General features: G+C 40.6%; 1 protein-coding gene across 1 annotated transcript in view; it reads right to left on the bottom strand.

Annotated features, from left to right (window-relative positions):
- Positions 1-1,076: 1,076 nt before the first annotated feature.
- Positions 1,077-17,334, bottom strand: part of TP53BP2 (tumor protein p53 binding protein 2) — a gene marked incomplete at its 3' end in the record, with an annotated part of 28,451 nt that continues 12,193 nt past the window's right edge. Inside the window, exons 6-18 of the mRNA XM_079532939.1 lie at positions 16,282-16,456; positions 14,754-14,935; positions 14,177-14,341; positions 13,552-13,789; positions 11,317-11,442; positions 10,802-10,938; positions 9,608-10,091; positions 8,463-9,244; positions 6,539-6,676; positions 5,787-5,920; positions 4,885-5,051; positions 3,542-3,741; positions 1,077-1,118 (exon numbers count right to left, since the gene is read on the bottom strand). Of these exons, the coding sequence (XP_079389065.1) occupies positions 1,077-1,118; positions 3,542-3,741; positions 4,885-5,051; positions 5,787-5,920; positions 6,539-6,676; positions 8,463-9,244; positions 9,608-10,091; positions 10,802-10,938; positions 11,317-11,442; positions 13,552-13,789; positions 14,177-14,341; positions 14,754-14,935; positions 16,282-16,456 (2,970 nt within the window). The remainder of the gene's footprint in view (positions 1,119-3,541; positions 3,742-4,884; positions 5,052-5,786; positions 5,921-6,538; positions 6,677-8,462; positions 9,245-9,607; positions 10,092-10,801; positions 10,939-11,316; positions 11,443-13,551; positions 13,790-14,176; positions 14,342-14,753; positions 14,936-16,281; positions 16,457-17,334) is intronic.

The raw sequence follows: 17,334 nt of genomic DNA, 5'->3' as shown, positions 1-17,334 counted from the left end.
TTTGATCCATTCTACTAAATAACTTTGATTACCAAATGATTGTCCCTGAACTGATAGCTAAACTGATAAATAATATTTCCACTGGCAATTTGTATTCGGAAAATACGCTGCTCAAATTTTTTTTCTTAAACATATCTCTTAGAAGCTGAGGTTAACACAGGTTGTGTGCAACTATCAGGTAAGGCTTAAATACAGAAAGACAATTTTTAATTAATTGGTGGGGGGGTATGAATAGAGAAAGTAATTGAATGTGACCATAATGTAGAACAGCAGTGTGTCATTTGGCAACATTTTCAGATGATCTAATAGAAGCTTTACAGGAAAGCACCCAGAGATAAAGCTTAAGAGACACAAAAGTTTAATGGTATCACGGTCAATTAAAAACAAGTAAGTTGTCAAGGACTACAGAAAGTTTCTACATTTAGTTTTAAAAGTAAAAAAGGCAATAAATACATGAGACTTTTTGCAAAAAAGAGGAATCTAAAACTACATTGTCAGTTATAGCACATAATATTTTGAATACATAGAATTCCTAAGATGCTACAGCATTTTAGAAGTTATTGCTTACTGGATTGGTCACGTTTTCCACTGCTCAGATGCACTTCAATTTCACTTCTTCAGCAAATGTCCTCTTCCAATGATAAGCATTTGGGTTCTGCGCACGTACTTTTCTAATTTCTCCCATCTGGAAAAAGCCTTGGGACAAAGCTGGTTGTCTGTCTCATGACAACTCCTTCAATGGTACACTGAAAAGCTTCTTGTACTTAATGCAGAAAAGTGTGAAAGTCTTTTCTGCCACACTTGGAGAAATCAAAGTAGGTACCTCAACATTTGGCTTGCTTAGACCACAGGCAGAATAATTGTTTGCTTGCAAGCGCTATTTCAGCTTGTAGAATGCCCTCCTCTATTTGCTAATGTATCAATCCTTCATTTGTTTTCAAAGCACATTCTTCATCGTTTCAAATTACACTGTCATTGAAATAAGTCTCATGATACTGGAACCAACACAGAATGAATTTTTTCTCTGCAAGTCATCCACGATTAGCAAGTACTTCAAGAATCTGGCATCTGTTACTTCATGCCAAGCTTCTTTGTCTTGGCTTAATCCTTGGGTACAGCTGAGGGTAAAACAGAAATGGGATTTAAAATTTTAGTGCTTAAAAAGGTTACTTTTTTTTTTTTTTAATTTCTCTCTGGTAATACAATTCTAATATAATCCTGAGTAGGAAAAGCATACTTACAGAAAACACTCAGAGCACTAACAAAAGTAAATTTAGCAATCTTTGGCAAGCTTAAAAATTACTAACCTTGTCAGTACAAAAGGAAGGCATTGAAAAGCACAGACCAGCTCTGCCCAGGTGGGTGGGCTAAGAGAACTGTATGGTTTGTAAGTCAAGAGACTTTTGTGCTCAGCGAGACATTGGTTTTTTTTTTTTTTTTTTTTTTTTTTTTAATCTGCTTTATAAAGGGAAATAGAGAGGTACTGAAGTGTTTTGTTTTCAGTCTCTTTATGCACATCAGCCTTTACAGATCTACAGCTTTGGGCCATCTGGAAACATCTGGCTGCAAAAGAACCACAGAAATGTAAAAGCCACACATTGATTAGCAGATAGCAAGTAGCCACTTAAATTCACCCCAATGCCTGGCTGTTAATCAGTATCTGCCACCTCACAGCCCTTCAGCTACATTCTGCCATTCACCTGTTCTGAGTACGCATATGGAGGTACAGAGGTTCCCCAGCCTCAGCTATAGCATAACGATGGATGTGATATGACTTGATGCAGTACACAGAAGAGTTGAGTTTTTGGGAAGCTCTTAGACCTCACTTGAAAAGGGCTTTGGAGCAACTCCTACTGTGCAAAGCATGGCTACTGATGTACAGAAATAGAAGGATGCACTTCATTCAATTAGGAAGGATGCACCCACCATGCTCTAAGCTGTAACATGTCTACCTTACATACTGCTGTTTTTCAGGTGAAGTTCTTAAAGATATTCTCTTCCCCATTTAGGGGAAGGCTCTAGCTTTCTTCTTAATTGAGCACGAAGCTCAATAAGCTAATAATTGATTAATAGAAGACCAGCAAATTCACTCAAAAGATTTGTCTCAGCCTGATAACTGTGATTTCACCCCAGCAGAGATGAAGTCAGTCTTCAAAAGATTTTATTTGGTATTAAGCAGTCAGTATTTTGACAGTATCATCCTATTTGCATTCAGTTTTAGAGCTCTTGCACAGCTTAGCGAGCTACTGAGTCACTAAGAAGGGCAGAATACTGAGGCAGATTAATTCATCCTTGCTTTTCTTCTGTGCACCCAACTGCAAAAGGATGAAGAAGCTGTGATAAAAGTACAACTTAATATAGTGAACTACCAAACATTTTTATCTAGGCTTAACAGCTTAGCCTGGATTTCAGCTGCAGCATTAGGAGTCCAGAAACTGTTTTTTGAAAGCAACAAAAAGAATACTCAGGTGATGATACTATAACAACTGAATGGGGCAGTTATTCCAAAGGTTCTGTTGGGATTGTGCTGCTAAAGGAGGAGGAGTGGGCCCTAGTCTGAGTTGTGCTGCCTTGTACTTTTCATTGCAGAAGCACAGGTGTTCCTCTATTTTTGAACACCTGTGCTCAAGGCTGTGTGCAAGTTCATGAAGAAGCTATACATGCCCAGTTCAGCATGTGGCAGGAAAAAAAAAAACTTTATTGTGCAGGGCTGAGGCTACTTTCAGTTCAGAAATGTTTACATTTGGAGAGGAAAAACTCAGCAGAAATTTTCCTTCATGCAGTACTTTACATTACCTTGTGGGTAGGAGTGACCTGACAGTGATATAGAAATGAAAACTAATTTTGCATTAGATAAAGCATCTCTGTTAAGTCTAGCAGCTTAGGAATATACACACTATCTGCATGAGGAAGGAAGACCAGCCTCTTTCAAGCATCATACATCAATCAGATAAAATTCACAGCAGTTAATCTTTAACATCAGCTGAAGCTCTCATCTCCTGCAGCAGGCATGCTGGATATGTAGATAAAAGCTTAACAGAATTTTTAATGTGTCCATCTGCTGCAGTTTTCTAGCAAGCAGGCCATGAGAAGTATGGTAACATAGCTGAAAAAATCCATTATTTGCAAACAATTGTTTTTGTTAAAAAAAAAAAAAAAAAGTAGCAGAGAAAGGGATGAATCGTCCTTAATCCAAGTGCCTGCTCTGCAGGTCTACTGTGCCTACCCATGTATCACTTCTGAAAAGAGGGGAAGCCCTGTTCACGTACTTTTTCTTTTCAGATAATGAGACAAGGTTAGTATTACAATCTGACATGTATAGCAGGGCAGCAATGCGTGTTCTGTGCACCCATTAGTATCATCTAGTGGGTATCTAAACAAAGGGTGCGACTTCACTCTCCTCTGGAATAAATGGAGAACTTCAACTCCTGCCTTTACACTTTTTAAACCACATGTAACTTAGATGTGAGAAGAATGTTGTGAATATTTCACATAAAGTTTTGTTTTTTTAAACTGACTCCAAAAAATAACGAAGACTCACCCCAAGCAGATTGCGGGGAACGTAGCCTTCCTTGTCATTCAGCCGTGCCCACCACCACTCAATCTCATCTTCATCCTCCCGGCGCAGGATTGTCATGCAGTCTCCTTCTTTCATTGAGAGCTCATCATCATTCTGAGCCTCATAATCCCACAGTCCATAAATCACTCCTTTGTTCATTATTCCCATTTTCTCCTGGACTCCTGCAATATGAAAAATATACAGCAGCTCAATTTAAAAGATACCAAAAAAAAAAAAGACAGTTGGAAATACTGTACAAGAACACAACAGCAATCCAGGAAAAATATCTTAATGCCTTCAATCACATGTAGCTCCTTTTTGTCACCAGCCTGCCAAAAGTCAGCCAGGGAACTGGCAGTATTGCAAAGTCAGCCTTTGCACAAGGCAAGCAGATTTCTTCTTTACATCATGTTCAGATAACATGAGGTAACAGGAAGGGAACATGAGTAGAGCACTGATTGATAAGAGGCAAGATTTTCACATTGGTGTTCACATTTTCCATACATAAGTGATGAACAAGAAGCCCCTGTTTGTACTCTTAATTCATCAGTCACCCCCTTTCTGTCATGGGAAGACCGCTCCACCTGCTTATGCTGACTCCCACTTCCATCTTATTGCTTGGGTGCCATTTTCTGCCTGTGTCACTTAGTTTTTGACTTTTAAAACAAGCCTCCTTTTATACCTATGCTTGGAACACCTGCTTGCCTTTGGTTAAGTCTTCAACCACTCCAATATCTGTTGGAGGGACAACACAGCAAGGCATAAGCAATGCAGGAAGTTCCTGGAATACATGGAAGATAACCTCCTTCTCCAGGCAATAGGGAAGCCCTCAAGGAGAGGTGCTATACCTCACCAACAAGATGGGGGCCATTAGGGAACGTGAAGCTCAAGGGCAGTGTTGGGCCTCTTTGGTCCAAGTCTGCTTGGTAGAGTTCCATAAGATAAATCCCTGGAGGGAAGAAGAGCCCAAGAAAGCTAGTTGATATTTAAGAATCACCTTCTGCAAGCTTAGGAGCAATGCATCTCAACAGAGAAAGCCAGGTAAAAACATCAGGAGGTCTGCATGGATAACAAGGACAAACTCAAACACTGGGAGGAAGCCTGTGGAGGGTGGAAGCCTGAGAGAATACAGAGAAACTGTCCAAGCAGAGATCAGGTAAGGAAAGCTAAATCCCAGACTGAACTAAATTTGGCTAGAGACATCAAGGGCAACCAGAAAAGCTTCTGTAAATACATCACAAATAAAAGGAAGACTAGGGAAAATGTGAACCCTCTCTGGAAGGAAACAGGAGACCTGGTTACCCAGGATGGTTGTCATCACGTACCGTATAAGAACTGGGAACACTGTGTGTAGCCTTCCTCCATTTCCTCACACTTGTCTGCAGCTGTCTGCATGTCGCTGTAGGTCATAGCAAATACAGCTGCACCTGACTCCACCAGGAACTTGCACACCTGCACATTATTGCAAGATGCTGCACAGTGCAATGGGGTCCTGTAAGCCAAGAAGATGAGAAAATTATTATTCATAGCAGTGCTTACAGGCTCCTTGGAGTAAATAACCATCATGTGTGACCGTCAGCAATCAGTACTGTATATCACTGAGGACTTGCCACCCTGAGTTAAGTGCTTCGGGTAGGAAGAGGAATTGCTTTTCACAGTTCAGGGGTTACACCACCAAGAGCTGCCCGAGCCCTGAAGCTGCGTATGAATCTCTATAGTAACATTATGCTTTGTTAATCCACCAACATTTTAAGAATGGTCACCAAGGCAATAAGAAAGCAATAAAAAAAAAAAAAAAAAAAAAAGGAATAACCCACACTCAGGAACCCTCCTGAAATCACAGCCTATTACAAAATTGACAGCGACTTCAAAACGTGATCTGATGACAAGTACAGGTAATTGGAATAATTGCTGAGGGACAACAAGCATCTTTCTTCAGTCTTGGGCATTAGATACTTCTGTTACAGATGAAATTAACAGTAAATCACCTTCCCATACACTTCTATCAATAAGCTATCTTAGCATCCTTTAAGAAGTATTTGCAACTCACTCTCTGTTACTTGCCTAGAGTGCAGATGGTAGGCTTTCTAACTTAGTCTCATTTTTACATCATCTGAGTAATGGAAAGATAACTAAGGAAAGTTTGTGGGGCTACACACTGCTCAGAGCACAGTCACCTGTGGGCTGGCAGACAGCACCATAAGGTACAACTTAAAGAAAGCCTTACCATCCATCACTGTCTGCAGCATTTACATTCACACCAAACTGCACCAGGAACTTCACAATTTCTGTGTGCCCAGCACACACAGCGTTGTGCAGAGCAGTAATCCCTTCATCGTTGGGCATGCTTGGATCTTCAACCTATCCAGTCAGAAAAAGGAACCATTCAGAATCTCTATAATAAATGTCTGTGTACAAAAGCGAGCAATCCTCTTCTGAAATAGAATTATGGCTCAAAATCCTATGGGGGATATCGTCAACAGGAAGAAAGCTACAGCAGTAACCCATCTCACCAGAAGATTCACATATAAGCTTATAGCCTCCATTTAATACTGAGAAGCTAAACTGGTTCAAAGAAGCAGTAAACAGATAACTTAGCAAAAGGTTTTATAATAAATTTCAAGGATTTGCCTATTGACTATAAGCACAATTTATCTGAATAGGAGGCAAAAGTACTGTAAGAAAATGGGTGATAAATCCTCTCCTGCACATTTACAGTTCTGGTGCAAAATACCAGATTGGATTTAACACAGACAAACCAGCCTCCAAGTGACCATTTCCTACTAGGACTGCTTTCCATCCTCTCAAGGGCAGATCTCTGTTATGCACTGCTATTTTAGCTTCTCAACCCCATCCAGAAAAGCTGTGACAGCCCAGTTGGAACTGGAATTGCTAGTCTTTCTGTTAGAAGGCAGCATTTGAGTTAGACTAGATGACTTCCAAAGACCTTTCCAACTCAAACAAGTCTAAGATTCGTACCTCATAAATGATTCTCTGCACAAGGTCAAACTCCCCCTCCAATGATGAATCCAGAAGCAGTGCAAGGGGGTTGAACTTTACTCTCATTCCATGAGCAATTCTGTCAGAGCCGGCCTTACGCAAATTTGTCCTCTTCCCCTGTGAGAAGGTAGCACAGTTACAGGACATTTTTACTGGAAGAACAAGAATACAAAGTCATGCACTTGAGAACAACGGCAGAAATAAACAATTAAGTCAGTGTTTAATGTGAAATAGGCTATTTTCTACCACTTCTACCACATAATGAACACAGCAGGTTATAACAGATCTCTGCCATTATTCCAGGCAAGGTTCCTATATTCAACTCAAACAACACCTTGATCAAACTCCTCAGAATCCCAAAGCTTTCAGATCCCTAAAAATCAGGGAAAAAAAATTGTTTTCAGATTATTTTAGCATTAGCTCTCAGGGCTGTTAAACAAAACAAGAAACTGGAAGGACTGTATCAAGTAACACAGAGTCTCTTTGGGTTTTGTTATGTTTTAAGTTGAGATGCTAAGTTAAGCAGAAGTTAACAGGAAAAGAAACAGTTAAAGAAAATGATTCTGGTAAGCCTGTAGAACCAAATGTAGAATGGCTTTAGATGCTCCCAGTGATACTGGAAAGCAAGCATTTCTATAGCTTAATTTGTACTCTTTCCTGTAGAGAATATGCATACATTAGATCAGAGCTCTCCCCAGCTGGCTGTGCAGCAGCAATAAACACCATTCATAAGGCTATGCAAATTCCCAACAGATGTCCAAGCAAAGATGAATAGAAATGACTCATGTTTTGCAAGAGCAAGCATGTGAAGATGGAAGTTTTATAAGAGATTCCCAGAAAATACTCTCCTGCCCACTGACATGCGTATATCAAAAGCAAAGGCTTTTTAAAGAAAGACCTAGTCAGCACAAACCAGATCTTAAATATGAAGTTGGGAAGTTGGGTTGGTTTCTTCTCATAATAGCAGAATTATTACAAAGCCAACCAGAACAGAGTTTATACAAATTAGGAAATCCTACTGTTCAAGTTTCCTCGCTAAAGGGAGGAAGGACAGTCTCAAAAGCATGAAAACTTGCAATGACTATTCCAAGGCTAAAAAAAAAAAAAAAAAAAGCATGCTAAAGCTTTTAACTCCTCAGCATTGAAGTGATGGAGGAATAAAATTCTTTCATCATATGGTTATTAAAATTCTATTCATTATAAACTTGAAAATAACTCTTTGAGGAATCAAAAGTATTAAAAATTTCTGTTCTAGAACAGTGAGATAACCATATTATGCACACAGACATATTTCCCAAACAAACAAGACTGCCTTAACCTTAGCCCAAAGGGGCTCCATTTGACTTGAGAAGTAATTGATGTCAAATTAAAGTTCCTAAATAAATGAATCAGAAAACATTTCAGTAGAAAAAAATGCAAGCAGCTACCTCCAAATGAGTTACTAAAGCAGAAACTAAAGGAGTAAATTCCCCCTCACTTTTCAAGCAAACTTACAAACAAACAAATGGAAACTAATTCCCTTAATCCTGGATTGCATCTCATATGAGCAAAAGTGGGAAGTGCTCTGAAATATGTATTGCCTCAAAAACAGTTTAATTTCTTTAAGAAGGAAGTATAGTTTGGACATAACAAGCAGACTTCTATAAGGAACAGTTTAGAAAGCTCAGAAGATTTCTATTTGTGTATCAAACTCCATTTAAACTTCATAATGGCATTCTCTTCAGAGATTACAGAGGCTTTTCATTACTGTCATTGAAAACTGATACCCATAGAGATACTTTTAGCCTGTTTGCACAACAGTTCTCCTACATCCACTTAATGTCTACAATAGGAAAGACAGGATTTACAGCAGAGCTTAGGGTGACTCACAGAGCACTTAAGTTATAGGCTAGCCAATACTCACAGGAGGTAAGGAGAACTGCCCTGTAACTTCAGGAGGCCGCATACTGAATGAGTCCTCTCCCAAACTCTCTGGCTCCCCTGATGGATATGGAGGTGGTGGGTATGGAGGATACTCCTCCATGTATACTTCCAGTGGTAGCGGGGCCTCATGGCTCGGTTCTTCCATTTTTGGCTGCATGGACTCATCACTATCCGATACCCCTTCAGGTACTGGGTCTAAAGCAGTGGAGGGAAGAACAGCTTCGCTCTGATCTGCTGGTGTGTTTTCTGCTTCCTCAGCAATGGTTGGTTCAGGCAGAGAAGAAACAGTTTCTTTCTCTGGTTCTGCACTTGCGTAAGGATTTGGGATTTCCACTGGGCTTTCAGGACTGACAGCTGATGCCGTCTGTTTGGAGGGATGCGATGGAGCTGAGATTGTCTCCATAGCAGCCAGAGTCGTCCTCTGATACAGCAGCTTTTGAATATTGGGGCCATTAGGTCCCTCTGGCTCAGTAATGGAGCTACGTTTCTTCAGTGGTCTGGGCGCGTTGGACAGCTTCTTCCGTAGTGCTTCCAAATCAGCGTCACTTTGGTTGCGGTACGGATTGGACAGAAAAGGCAGCAACTTGGTTGGGCTGAGGGGACGGGGGATTCGCTCTGTTTCATGACTTTCATGAGCAGAAGCTGTCGTTTCCATCTCAGGCTCTGGACTGCCTGGTTTGCTCTGCAGGTTTGAGTAGATGTTCTCTGTCTGCGGCAGCTGATTCTGTACACCTGCTCCTGCCATCACAGGCTTGCCATACACTAGAGAGTCAGAGAATGGTAGGGAAGAAACAACTGTGAAAACCTGATTGATAAGCCTATCAAGAACATGCAACTCCATTCACCTGCCTAAGGCAGAGAAGCACAACAGTAGAATCGACGAAACAGAACTCAACTTTTAACCAGGTTTACTGTCATCATTAACGTAGAGATGGAAGACAGGTACTTTGTGCTCTTTGATAATGTTTATTTACAACATGCAAGATCCACCTGAGATTCTTGCAGCTGCACTAACTTGCTGAATTACCCCCCAAGAACAGCTTTGTACCCACTACCCACAGATTAAGGGGAAAATAGCTCTGAGGTTTATGAAAACAGAAGAGAGGTAAAGAGCTACAAGCTTACCACTAGGGAAGTGTGGCGCTCTGGTCTGTGCCCTTGTCAAAGCACTTTGCACTGCTTGCTGGAAGTTCTTCCCAGGAGTCTGCTGTTGTGTGTACATACTATAAATTGAACTAGCAGCCACAGTTTGTGGCTTTCGAAATGGAGGCAGTGAGTTCTCTTTCGATGGCTGAGGGGTAAAAGGTCTTACAGCAGCTGCTGGGGGACTCTCCTGTTTGGAGGAGGAAAGAATTTGGTCCTGGCTAGAGGAAGGACCTACAGGGGGTACAGAAATCCGCTGTATCTGCTGAGGATGGGAGGGCTGTTGTGCCACTGGCTTTTGTTTGCTTCCCACAGATGTGACAGCCAAAGGCAACTTCTGTAGGTTGCCATCCAACTTCGGGTCAGAAAGTTGCTGGTGATTGGCTTGACCAAAATAAGGCAAGTTTATCTGTTTTGGTTTAGTGGGGACAGGAGGTGGTACCTTTGTTACGTTTTTATTGGCTGTCTGAAAGGAAAAGAAAAAAAAAAAAGCACGTTAAGAAATCTGCTGGGAAAGACCAAAGATCCCCAGAAGACAACATAGCATCTAGCACTTGTACTATCTCTGCAAAACTCTTTACAGTCTTGTTGGAAACATGAAGACACTTCTCCAAACATTTTATCAACTTAGTTATACCTAAGGAGACTCTGTTCTCCTTAATTCCTTCTGTGGCAGCCATGTTCAAAATTTCAAGTGATGACTGGGCACAGTAATTACTCTAAAAATAGCAGAGGACTCATTAGAATCTGTATGGAAATAAATTGTTTCCAATGTACCACCTGACATTCTCAGTTATTTTATGTTACTCCACACCTACACAATCATATCATTCCCCTGTGCAAAGATTTAGGAGGGAAGTCTTGCTGCAACCAACCACATGAAGGATGTTGATAAAATGAACAATGGAACAGGTATGTAAGTGATTTTAAAAGCCTCTGTACGTTCAGTCTTTGGAAAAAAATATCCACATGCACACTAACACAAGTAACACTGCTATTTTATGTCATAAATCAAAACGTATGAGAAATTTTTCTCCCTAGGGGAAGTTTTTTCAAAGACAGCTTTTCAAATAGCTTCCTGATAGCGCTTTTTGTAAAGCTGTGTAGTAATCTCCATCCATGTAGGAAAACTTGGCAAAGTTTAGAGCTGCGCAGCAGTTTGTGTTCCCTGCATACCTGAGCTTCTCGCAAAAGATCTTCGCTGCTCTGGTTCTTCCTTAGTGTACCCAGCCCAGCAGACTGATCCACAGAATCAAACATTGAGAACGGACGTACTTTCTTCTCTTTGTCTCGTAAAAAAGCATCTCCTTCAGCTGTTGTTAAACAGAAAGATTTTTTTTTAAATGGCGACAACTGTAGGAGTAAGAATCCTGTTCTGTGCAAAACTCAAGACTGTGTATCCAAGGGATGCTTTTCTGTACCCTTTCTTCTGTAGTAAGGACTCATGGGCACGCCAACTGCAGTCTTGCTAATCAAACGGAAGCATTTCTGAGGCATTAGTATCTACTTCACCTCCTCAAATAAGGTATCTTAAAAAAAATCCCTGCAACGCTGCACTGCAGCCTATATGGCAATATCCTTTAACTTTCTGTGCTCTCAATCGTATTATTAAGTGAGGCATGTTTAGGGAAAACAGATGTCATTAACTTGAGTCTCCATATTTTAAGATTAGCCAAGCACAGAGAGCCTACCTTGACCTTCACCAGCCACAACTCCCTTTCCTGAAGTCAAGGCAGATCCTTGACTTAAATGATTGTCTGTATTTAAGCTACACCATTCAGCAGATGGGGATGGTTTTGAACTGGGTACCACAGAACCTAGGAGAAAACAAAAGAAACAGTTTAAATGAAAATGAAAGCTTAAAGCTATATTTTGCTTTATTTACTTATTTACTGGAGAGTGGAGTTTTTTGGAGTTTTGGTTTTTTAGGAGGAGTCAGTCCAGACAGTATACAAGCATCATACACAGAATAACTACTGTGGAAAACCATCACTTCAGGTTCTAGTTCATAGAATCATTTAAGTTGGAAAACAACCCAAAGAACAAGTCCAAGTATCCATCTAACTACCAAGTCCAGTACTAAATCATATCCTACAGTGCCTCACTCACCTATTTCTTAAATACCTCCAAGGATGGTGATTCTAGCACCTCCATTGGAAGCTTGTTCCAATGGCTCACCACTGCTTCCATGAAGAAAACCTTTCTGATACCCAATCTAAACCTCCTGGAGTGCAAATTTCAGGACTTTTCCTCATGTCCTATTACTTGTCACCTGAGAAAAAAGACTGACAGCTACCTTCACTACAACTTCCTTTCAGGCAGATGCAGAGAGCAATGAGGTCTCCCCTCCGGCTCCTTTTCTCCAGACTGAAAAATCCCAATTCCCTCAGCCCCTCCTTATACATCTTGTTTTCTAGTCCTTTCACCAGCTTCATTGCTCCTCTGAACACGTTCCAGTAACTCAAAATCGTTCTTGTAGTGAGGGGCCCAAAAGTGAATGCAGTAATCAAGGTACAGTCTCACCAGAGCCACATACAGGAGGACAATCACTTCCCTTGTCCTGTCAACCACCAGGGCATGCTACTGGCTCATGTTCAGCTGACTGTTGATCATCACCCCAGTAGGGGGTGGAAAAGATCATGCATCAAAGAAAAAAAAAAGTGATGCATTAAAGCAGAAATAAATCCTGGTAGTGATACCCGTAACAATAGAAAATCATTTGTGTGTTCAGTGCATATACAGGCATTGCATTAAAGTTGATCTTTATGTTCACTGGAGTAGATACTCAGTCTGCTTCAAAAATAAGATTACAACTTGTAATAGAACTTGAGAGAAATAGGTTGCATCAGCTATCACTGTAAGCGGTATCCAGCTCAAATATTAGTGATGAGCAGAAGAGGAGAAATTATCAGATATCCTCTCTCTAGCAAAACAGTCATTTTGCCCAAATGCTAGAAAAGGCATGGTGGCTTAGTTCAATTAGCACACTATCATACACCCCTGCAGCAAACATTTGGATTTTGTACAGATCAGAGCTGAAATTCCAACCTAGTAATTTCAGGATCTAAACTCACATAAAACCAAACCAAACTGTTCCCCATCCTCAAACAGAGCAGAAGAAACTTGGTACTTTATAAACATCAGCCAGCACTAGAAAGGGGAGAGGGATGAAGGAACAGAACTGTTCTATAAGCACAGCTTGTTTTTCCTTTTGAGATTTGGGTTTCTTGTATCTCCTGTTGAAAAGCAACTCTGAAAGATGCCAACAGAAAAGGTGTTTGCATCTCCGAGTTTCTTCTGATTCCTGCTCTCTGAGCTGAACTGTATCTCATAGGAGAGAACCAAAGAGAAACCAGGCAAACCTCCACCAGCGCTCAGTGCCAGGCTCCATATCAGGAGTGGGACAGCTGTGGTCAATCCACACTTCTGTGTCACCAAAACTTCAGCAAAACTTCATTTCTATTTCTATGTTAGAATCAATTGCCACCTTTATAATATTTCTTGTAATATTTGTTAGTCTTTTACATATGTCATTTCAGAAATGCATTATCAGAAAACTTGACTTTGTTAGTTATTCAGGCCAGACAACAGGTTAGCCATGTGCGTGCTAGAACTGCCACTAAAACTTGAGCAAGTATTTTTGTATATTTAGGAGAACGTTATGAGAACAAGAAAAACACAGAAGATTAATCATCCTATGTTCTATGCTGTATCACATCTCAGATTAATCTGTAAGAGGATTACTTCATCTTTAAACGCATTTAATCCTACAGCCTCAGCGCTTGTAAAATACATTCATGGGTCAGGATAATTCCAAGAAGACTTCCAACTCAAATAATACTTTATTTAAAAAGCAAAAAAAAGCCAGGGCTGGTGAATTAGAATAAAATAGTTCTAGAGAATAAATATTGATTGTAAGTTATTACCTGCAGGAACCTTAGCTTGTGAACTGCTCCCAGCTCGCATGTTCGGCAAAGTTTGTGTTTTCAATGGACCATCAGATGCCTGCAAAGCTTGAGTCCCATCTGAAAATGCTGGCTTCACCAAGAGTTCAGGTCTGGAAGCAATACGTGGCATAGTAGAAGACTGGATATAAGGACCAACTGCTGCCACTCGGCTTGGAGCAGAACCCACTGCCTGGGGTAGATTCCCATCAGAAGAAACCTTAAAAAAAATTAAGAAAAAAATGTAATTAACTGTATGCTGTACAAAAAGTCTGAACTAGAAGTCAAAAAGTATAAAACAAATGCAAAATTATATTCAAGAACTAAAAAAGAAGCTTTCTTAGAAGCCTCAGCGAATATAAATGATGCAGTAATAAAATCTGAAAAAAATTCCACAACGTAAGATGTCATCTTGTTCATAAACAGTAAGTAGGTTAGCATCAGTGTACCATGAGAAGTACTTTAATAATACAAGACTTCCACCATGAATGGAGAAAAACTACACATCTAGCATCTGAACAGCCCTCCCCAAGCAAGCTTTCACTTTAGTCCATATGTGCCACAAGTAAAAGCCTTTTTTTTGGTAACTGAAGAATCCACCACTTACTGGTACATTCTCTTTCTGTTGCAGAGCTGCCTTTTTCTTCCACAGGCGCTCCCGCAGCTCATTAACACGCTTGTCCATGACTGCCACCTCTGAGTTGCGCTTGTTCAAACACTCCCTCTGTTGCTGCAGCTTGGCATTCTGCTCCTGGTTCAGTTTGTTCCTCAGCTGAATAAATTCACGAGGGGGGGGAAGCAGGAAGAGGGGAGAAAGAACACAACACAAACATCAAAACAAATTAACTTTCAGGATGGGGATAGGGGACAGGAAACAGCTATGAAGAGAGAAACTTTCTGAGAAGTCAAGTCTTGCTTGACTCCCAAAACTACATGCTGAAACAGACTATATTCTCCTGAGATTATATTCTGGAAAAAAATAAAAATAAAAATGCTGGGTCATCTCCAAACTGCCTTCAAGGTCAAGGCTGAGTGTTCTGTCCCTTCTCTACCTTGAGCTCAACACAGCCGGCCCTGCACTCACAGCCCTCAGAAACTGCAGAGCTCTGCTCGGAGCAAGGGCACGGGGTTTCCTCCCAATTAGGCAAAAAGCCACCCAGTCAACTTCCCACCCTCCACACTACCTGCAGCTCCTTGTACAGGCGATCAAGCTCAGCTACAGCCGACTGGTTGTCGTGGTAGCCATCAATCCGGCCGTTCTTCAGCATCTCCAGTTGCCTGGTGAGTTCCTCTACCTTTGAGACCGCCAGCACCAGCTCACGCTGCTTTTGCTGGAACAGGCTGTTCATCTGTTCAATCTCCTCCACTGAAGAGGGCGAGAGAGCACAATAGCTGCCCTGAGAAACGGCCCAGCGTGGGCTGCTTCCAAGGCAGCACGACGGGGGCACAGATCAGCTGGCTGCTGCAAGCTTGTGGCCCCTGGAAAAACAGCTCTTTCTTGAGGGAGCTGAACAAGCAAACTCGGCAGCAAGGCAACAGAAAGTCTGTCTGCTCAGAGCACACAGGCAGAGCTGCTAAATTCACATAATGCTAAGATTCTACAGGAGGATGCTCACTCAAACAAGGCAAATGCATGATGCTCAAAAATCCTGAGTTTACGTCAGAGGAATGACAGATAACAATGACAAAACACTCAATCTGTTACACTAAACAAAGCCTTTTTAGGGTTTACCACACACTGTCATCAACAGCTGTTCTCATTATTCAAAACTGTAGTATTTTAGAATAAAACCTGAAGAACAGGGAATTGTTCAAGCAAGTGCGGTGCAGGGAAGCAGATACACATGCTATGTAGTCTCAGCTCTCATTTCTTTGTGTTACTTTGCTGTTTTTCTCTTCCTTTAAACTGAGTTGCATTACATAAAATAAATATTGGACAGAATACACATTTTTCCCATAGAAAGTCTTTTGCTTTCATCTGTACAGCATTATGCTTTTTTCTTAAAAAAAAAAAAAAAAGACGGCAACTAATAATAATAAGCAATGTTTTCATTGAATGCACACAGAAACAAGTTCTGCATGATATGGATACAGAGGAAGGAAAAGAGAGGAAGGAGAATGTATTTCAGACATGAAGTCTGAAACAATACATTTAATACTGCAGTTCAGCAATTAGATGCAAACACTCAACTAATACTGTAGAAAGCCAGACATTAGCCTGACTTTTCTGATTGAAAGTATACAGCCACTAAGTTACCTCTTTCTTAAGAGGAAACATAGGTAACATGCCAAGCAGCTCACAGTTTTGTTCAGGGCCAAAAGGAAAGCCTAACAGCCTAAAAACATGAGGTATGAACATAAAGGATAGAAAAACTTACTGTGGTACACAAAAGTATTCAAGTAAGGAAACAATCTACACTGAAATTGAAGAACAGAAATGGTAAGCTTAAAACTGGAGGGAAATACACTTGTGACATTTTGATATACAATATGAAAATATTTTTTTTTTCCCCCTGGGTCATTCAGGAATTCTTTTGGTAGATAAAAGATGTGAAAATTAAGATTAACTTTTCTTGGAATACTGCAAGTACCTCTTCTGAATCACTGAAATCCCCACAGATTTCAGAGTTCCAAGAACTGTGCTCCATGAAAAAGGCTTGAAAACATGAAAAAGGCATGAAAACAGGCTACCTTCTGCAAGCAACAACTTACCTAACTTCCCATTGCTGAGCCTTTTTTGCTCCACATGGCCTTTCAACGCTCTTACTTTCTTAAGTTTGGCTTCCTGATTCTCAGCAATTTCCTTTAATCGCTTCAGTTTTTCCTGTTCAGCAGCTTGCTGTTGCTGTCGCTGATCTTGCTGCTTCAGGAATTTCAGGCGCTGTTCCTGCAGGCAAGGCAAGGAATTTATTTATTTTTAAAGTGAATTAATGGTGAAATACTGACAGAAACAATCTTAAAACTAATATACAATTGCCACCACATCTCTGGTCATCAGTTACTCCAGCTGAGCATTCTGACTTCTCAGAGCATCAAGGAAAGCTTTTGAGACCAGGTCAAGCACCTCTCAATGCCCACAGTATGTATGTAATCCCCAGTACAGGCACCACTACAATGCAGTGCAAGAGTCTACTGAAACAAAGGCAGTATCCACATCAAGCAGTCTCTAGCACATTTTTCTTCCATTAAATTGCTCAAAAGACTTTTAATTTAAGAAAAATTTTAGCATTCATGTTCCATGCTGTTTGCCTATTTCATAATGACTACTTGTTCTTCATTAGCTGGAACTAATCATTATTTCTTTTGTCATACGACACATTATTTTTCAGCATGACTTAATGTCAATTAGACATTCTTTCTATATAAAGTATTTCATAAACTACAGATCATGTCTGTCACTCTTTCTACCTCTTCTGGTTCCATTAGGACTTCTCAAGAATGGTGATCACAGACCAGCAAAGCTCCCTCACCCTTTCTAGGCAATAGTCAACATCGCAACACAGAACAACTCAAGATATAGGATAACTTTTATAGTGATTTGGTTCCACTTATGCAACGGACAATTGGAGAGGATGCTTTCACTTCTGTAAGAGTAGGGTGGTGCACCATCAGTTTCTACACACAGATATCCAGAGTTTAGAGCTAAAATAAACCACTAGATCATCTACAGAGACTTCCTTTAAGTTAGTGGCAATTATATATGGCTTTCAGTTCTGAACATATGTCATTTCAGTAGTAGGAAAGTTGCTAAGACCTTCCCAAGCA

This window comes from Tetrao urogallus (genome assembly GCF_951394365.1).
Source record: "Tetrao urogallus genome assembly, chromosome: 2".
In the NCBI taxonomy this organism is placed as follows: domain Eukaryota; kingdom Metazoa; phylum Chordata; class Aves; order Galliformes; family Phasianidae; genus Tetrao; species Tetrao urogallus.
The sequence above is the reverse complement of the archived record's forward strand: the minus strand, read 5'-3'. Positions and strand labels throughout refer to the sequence as shown.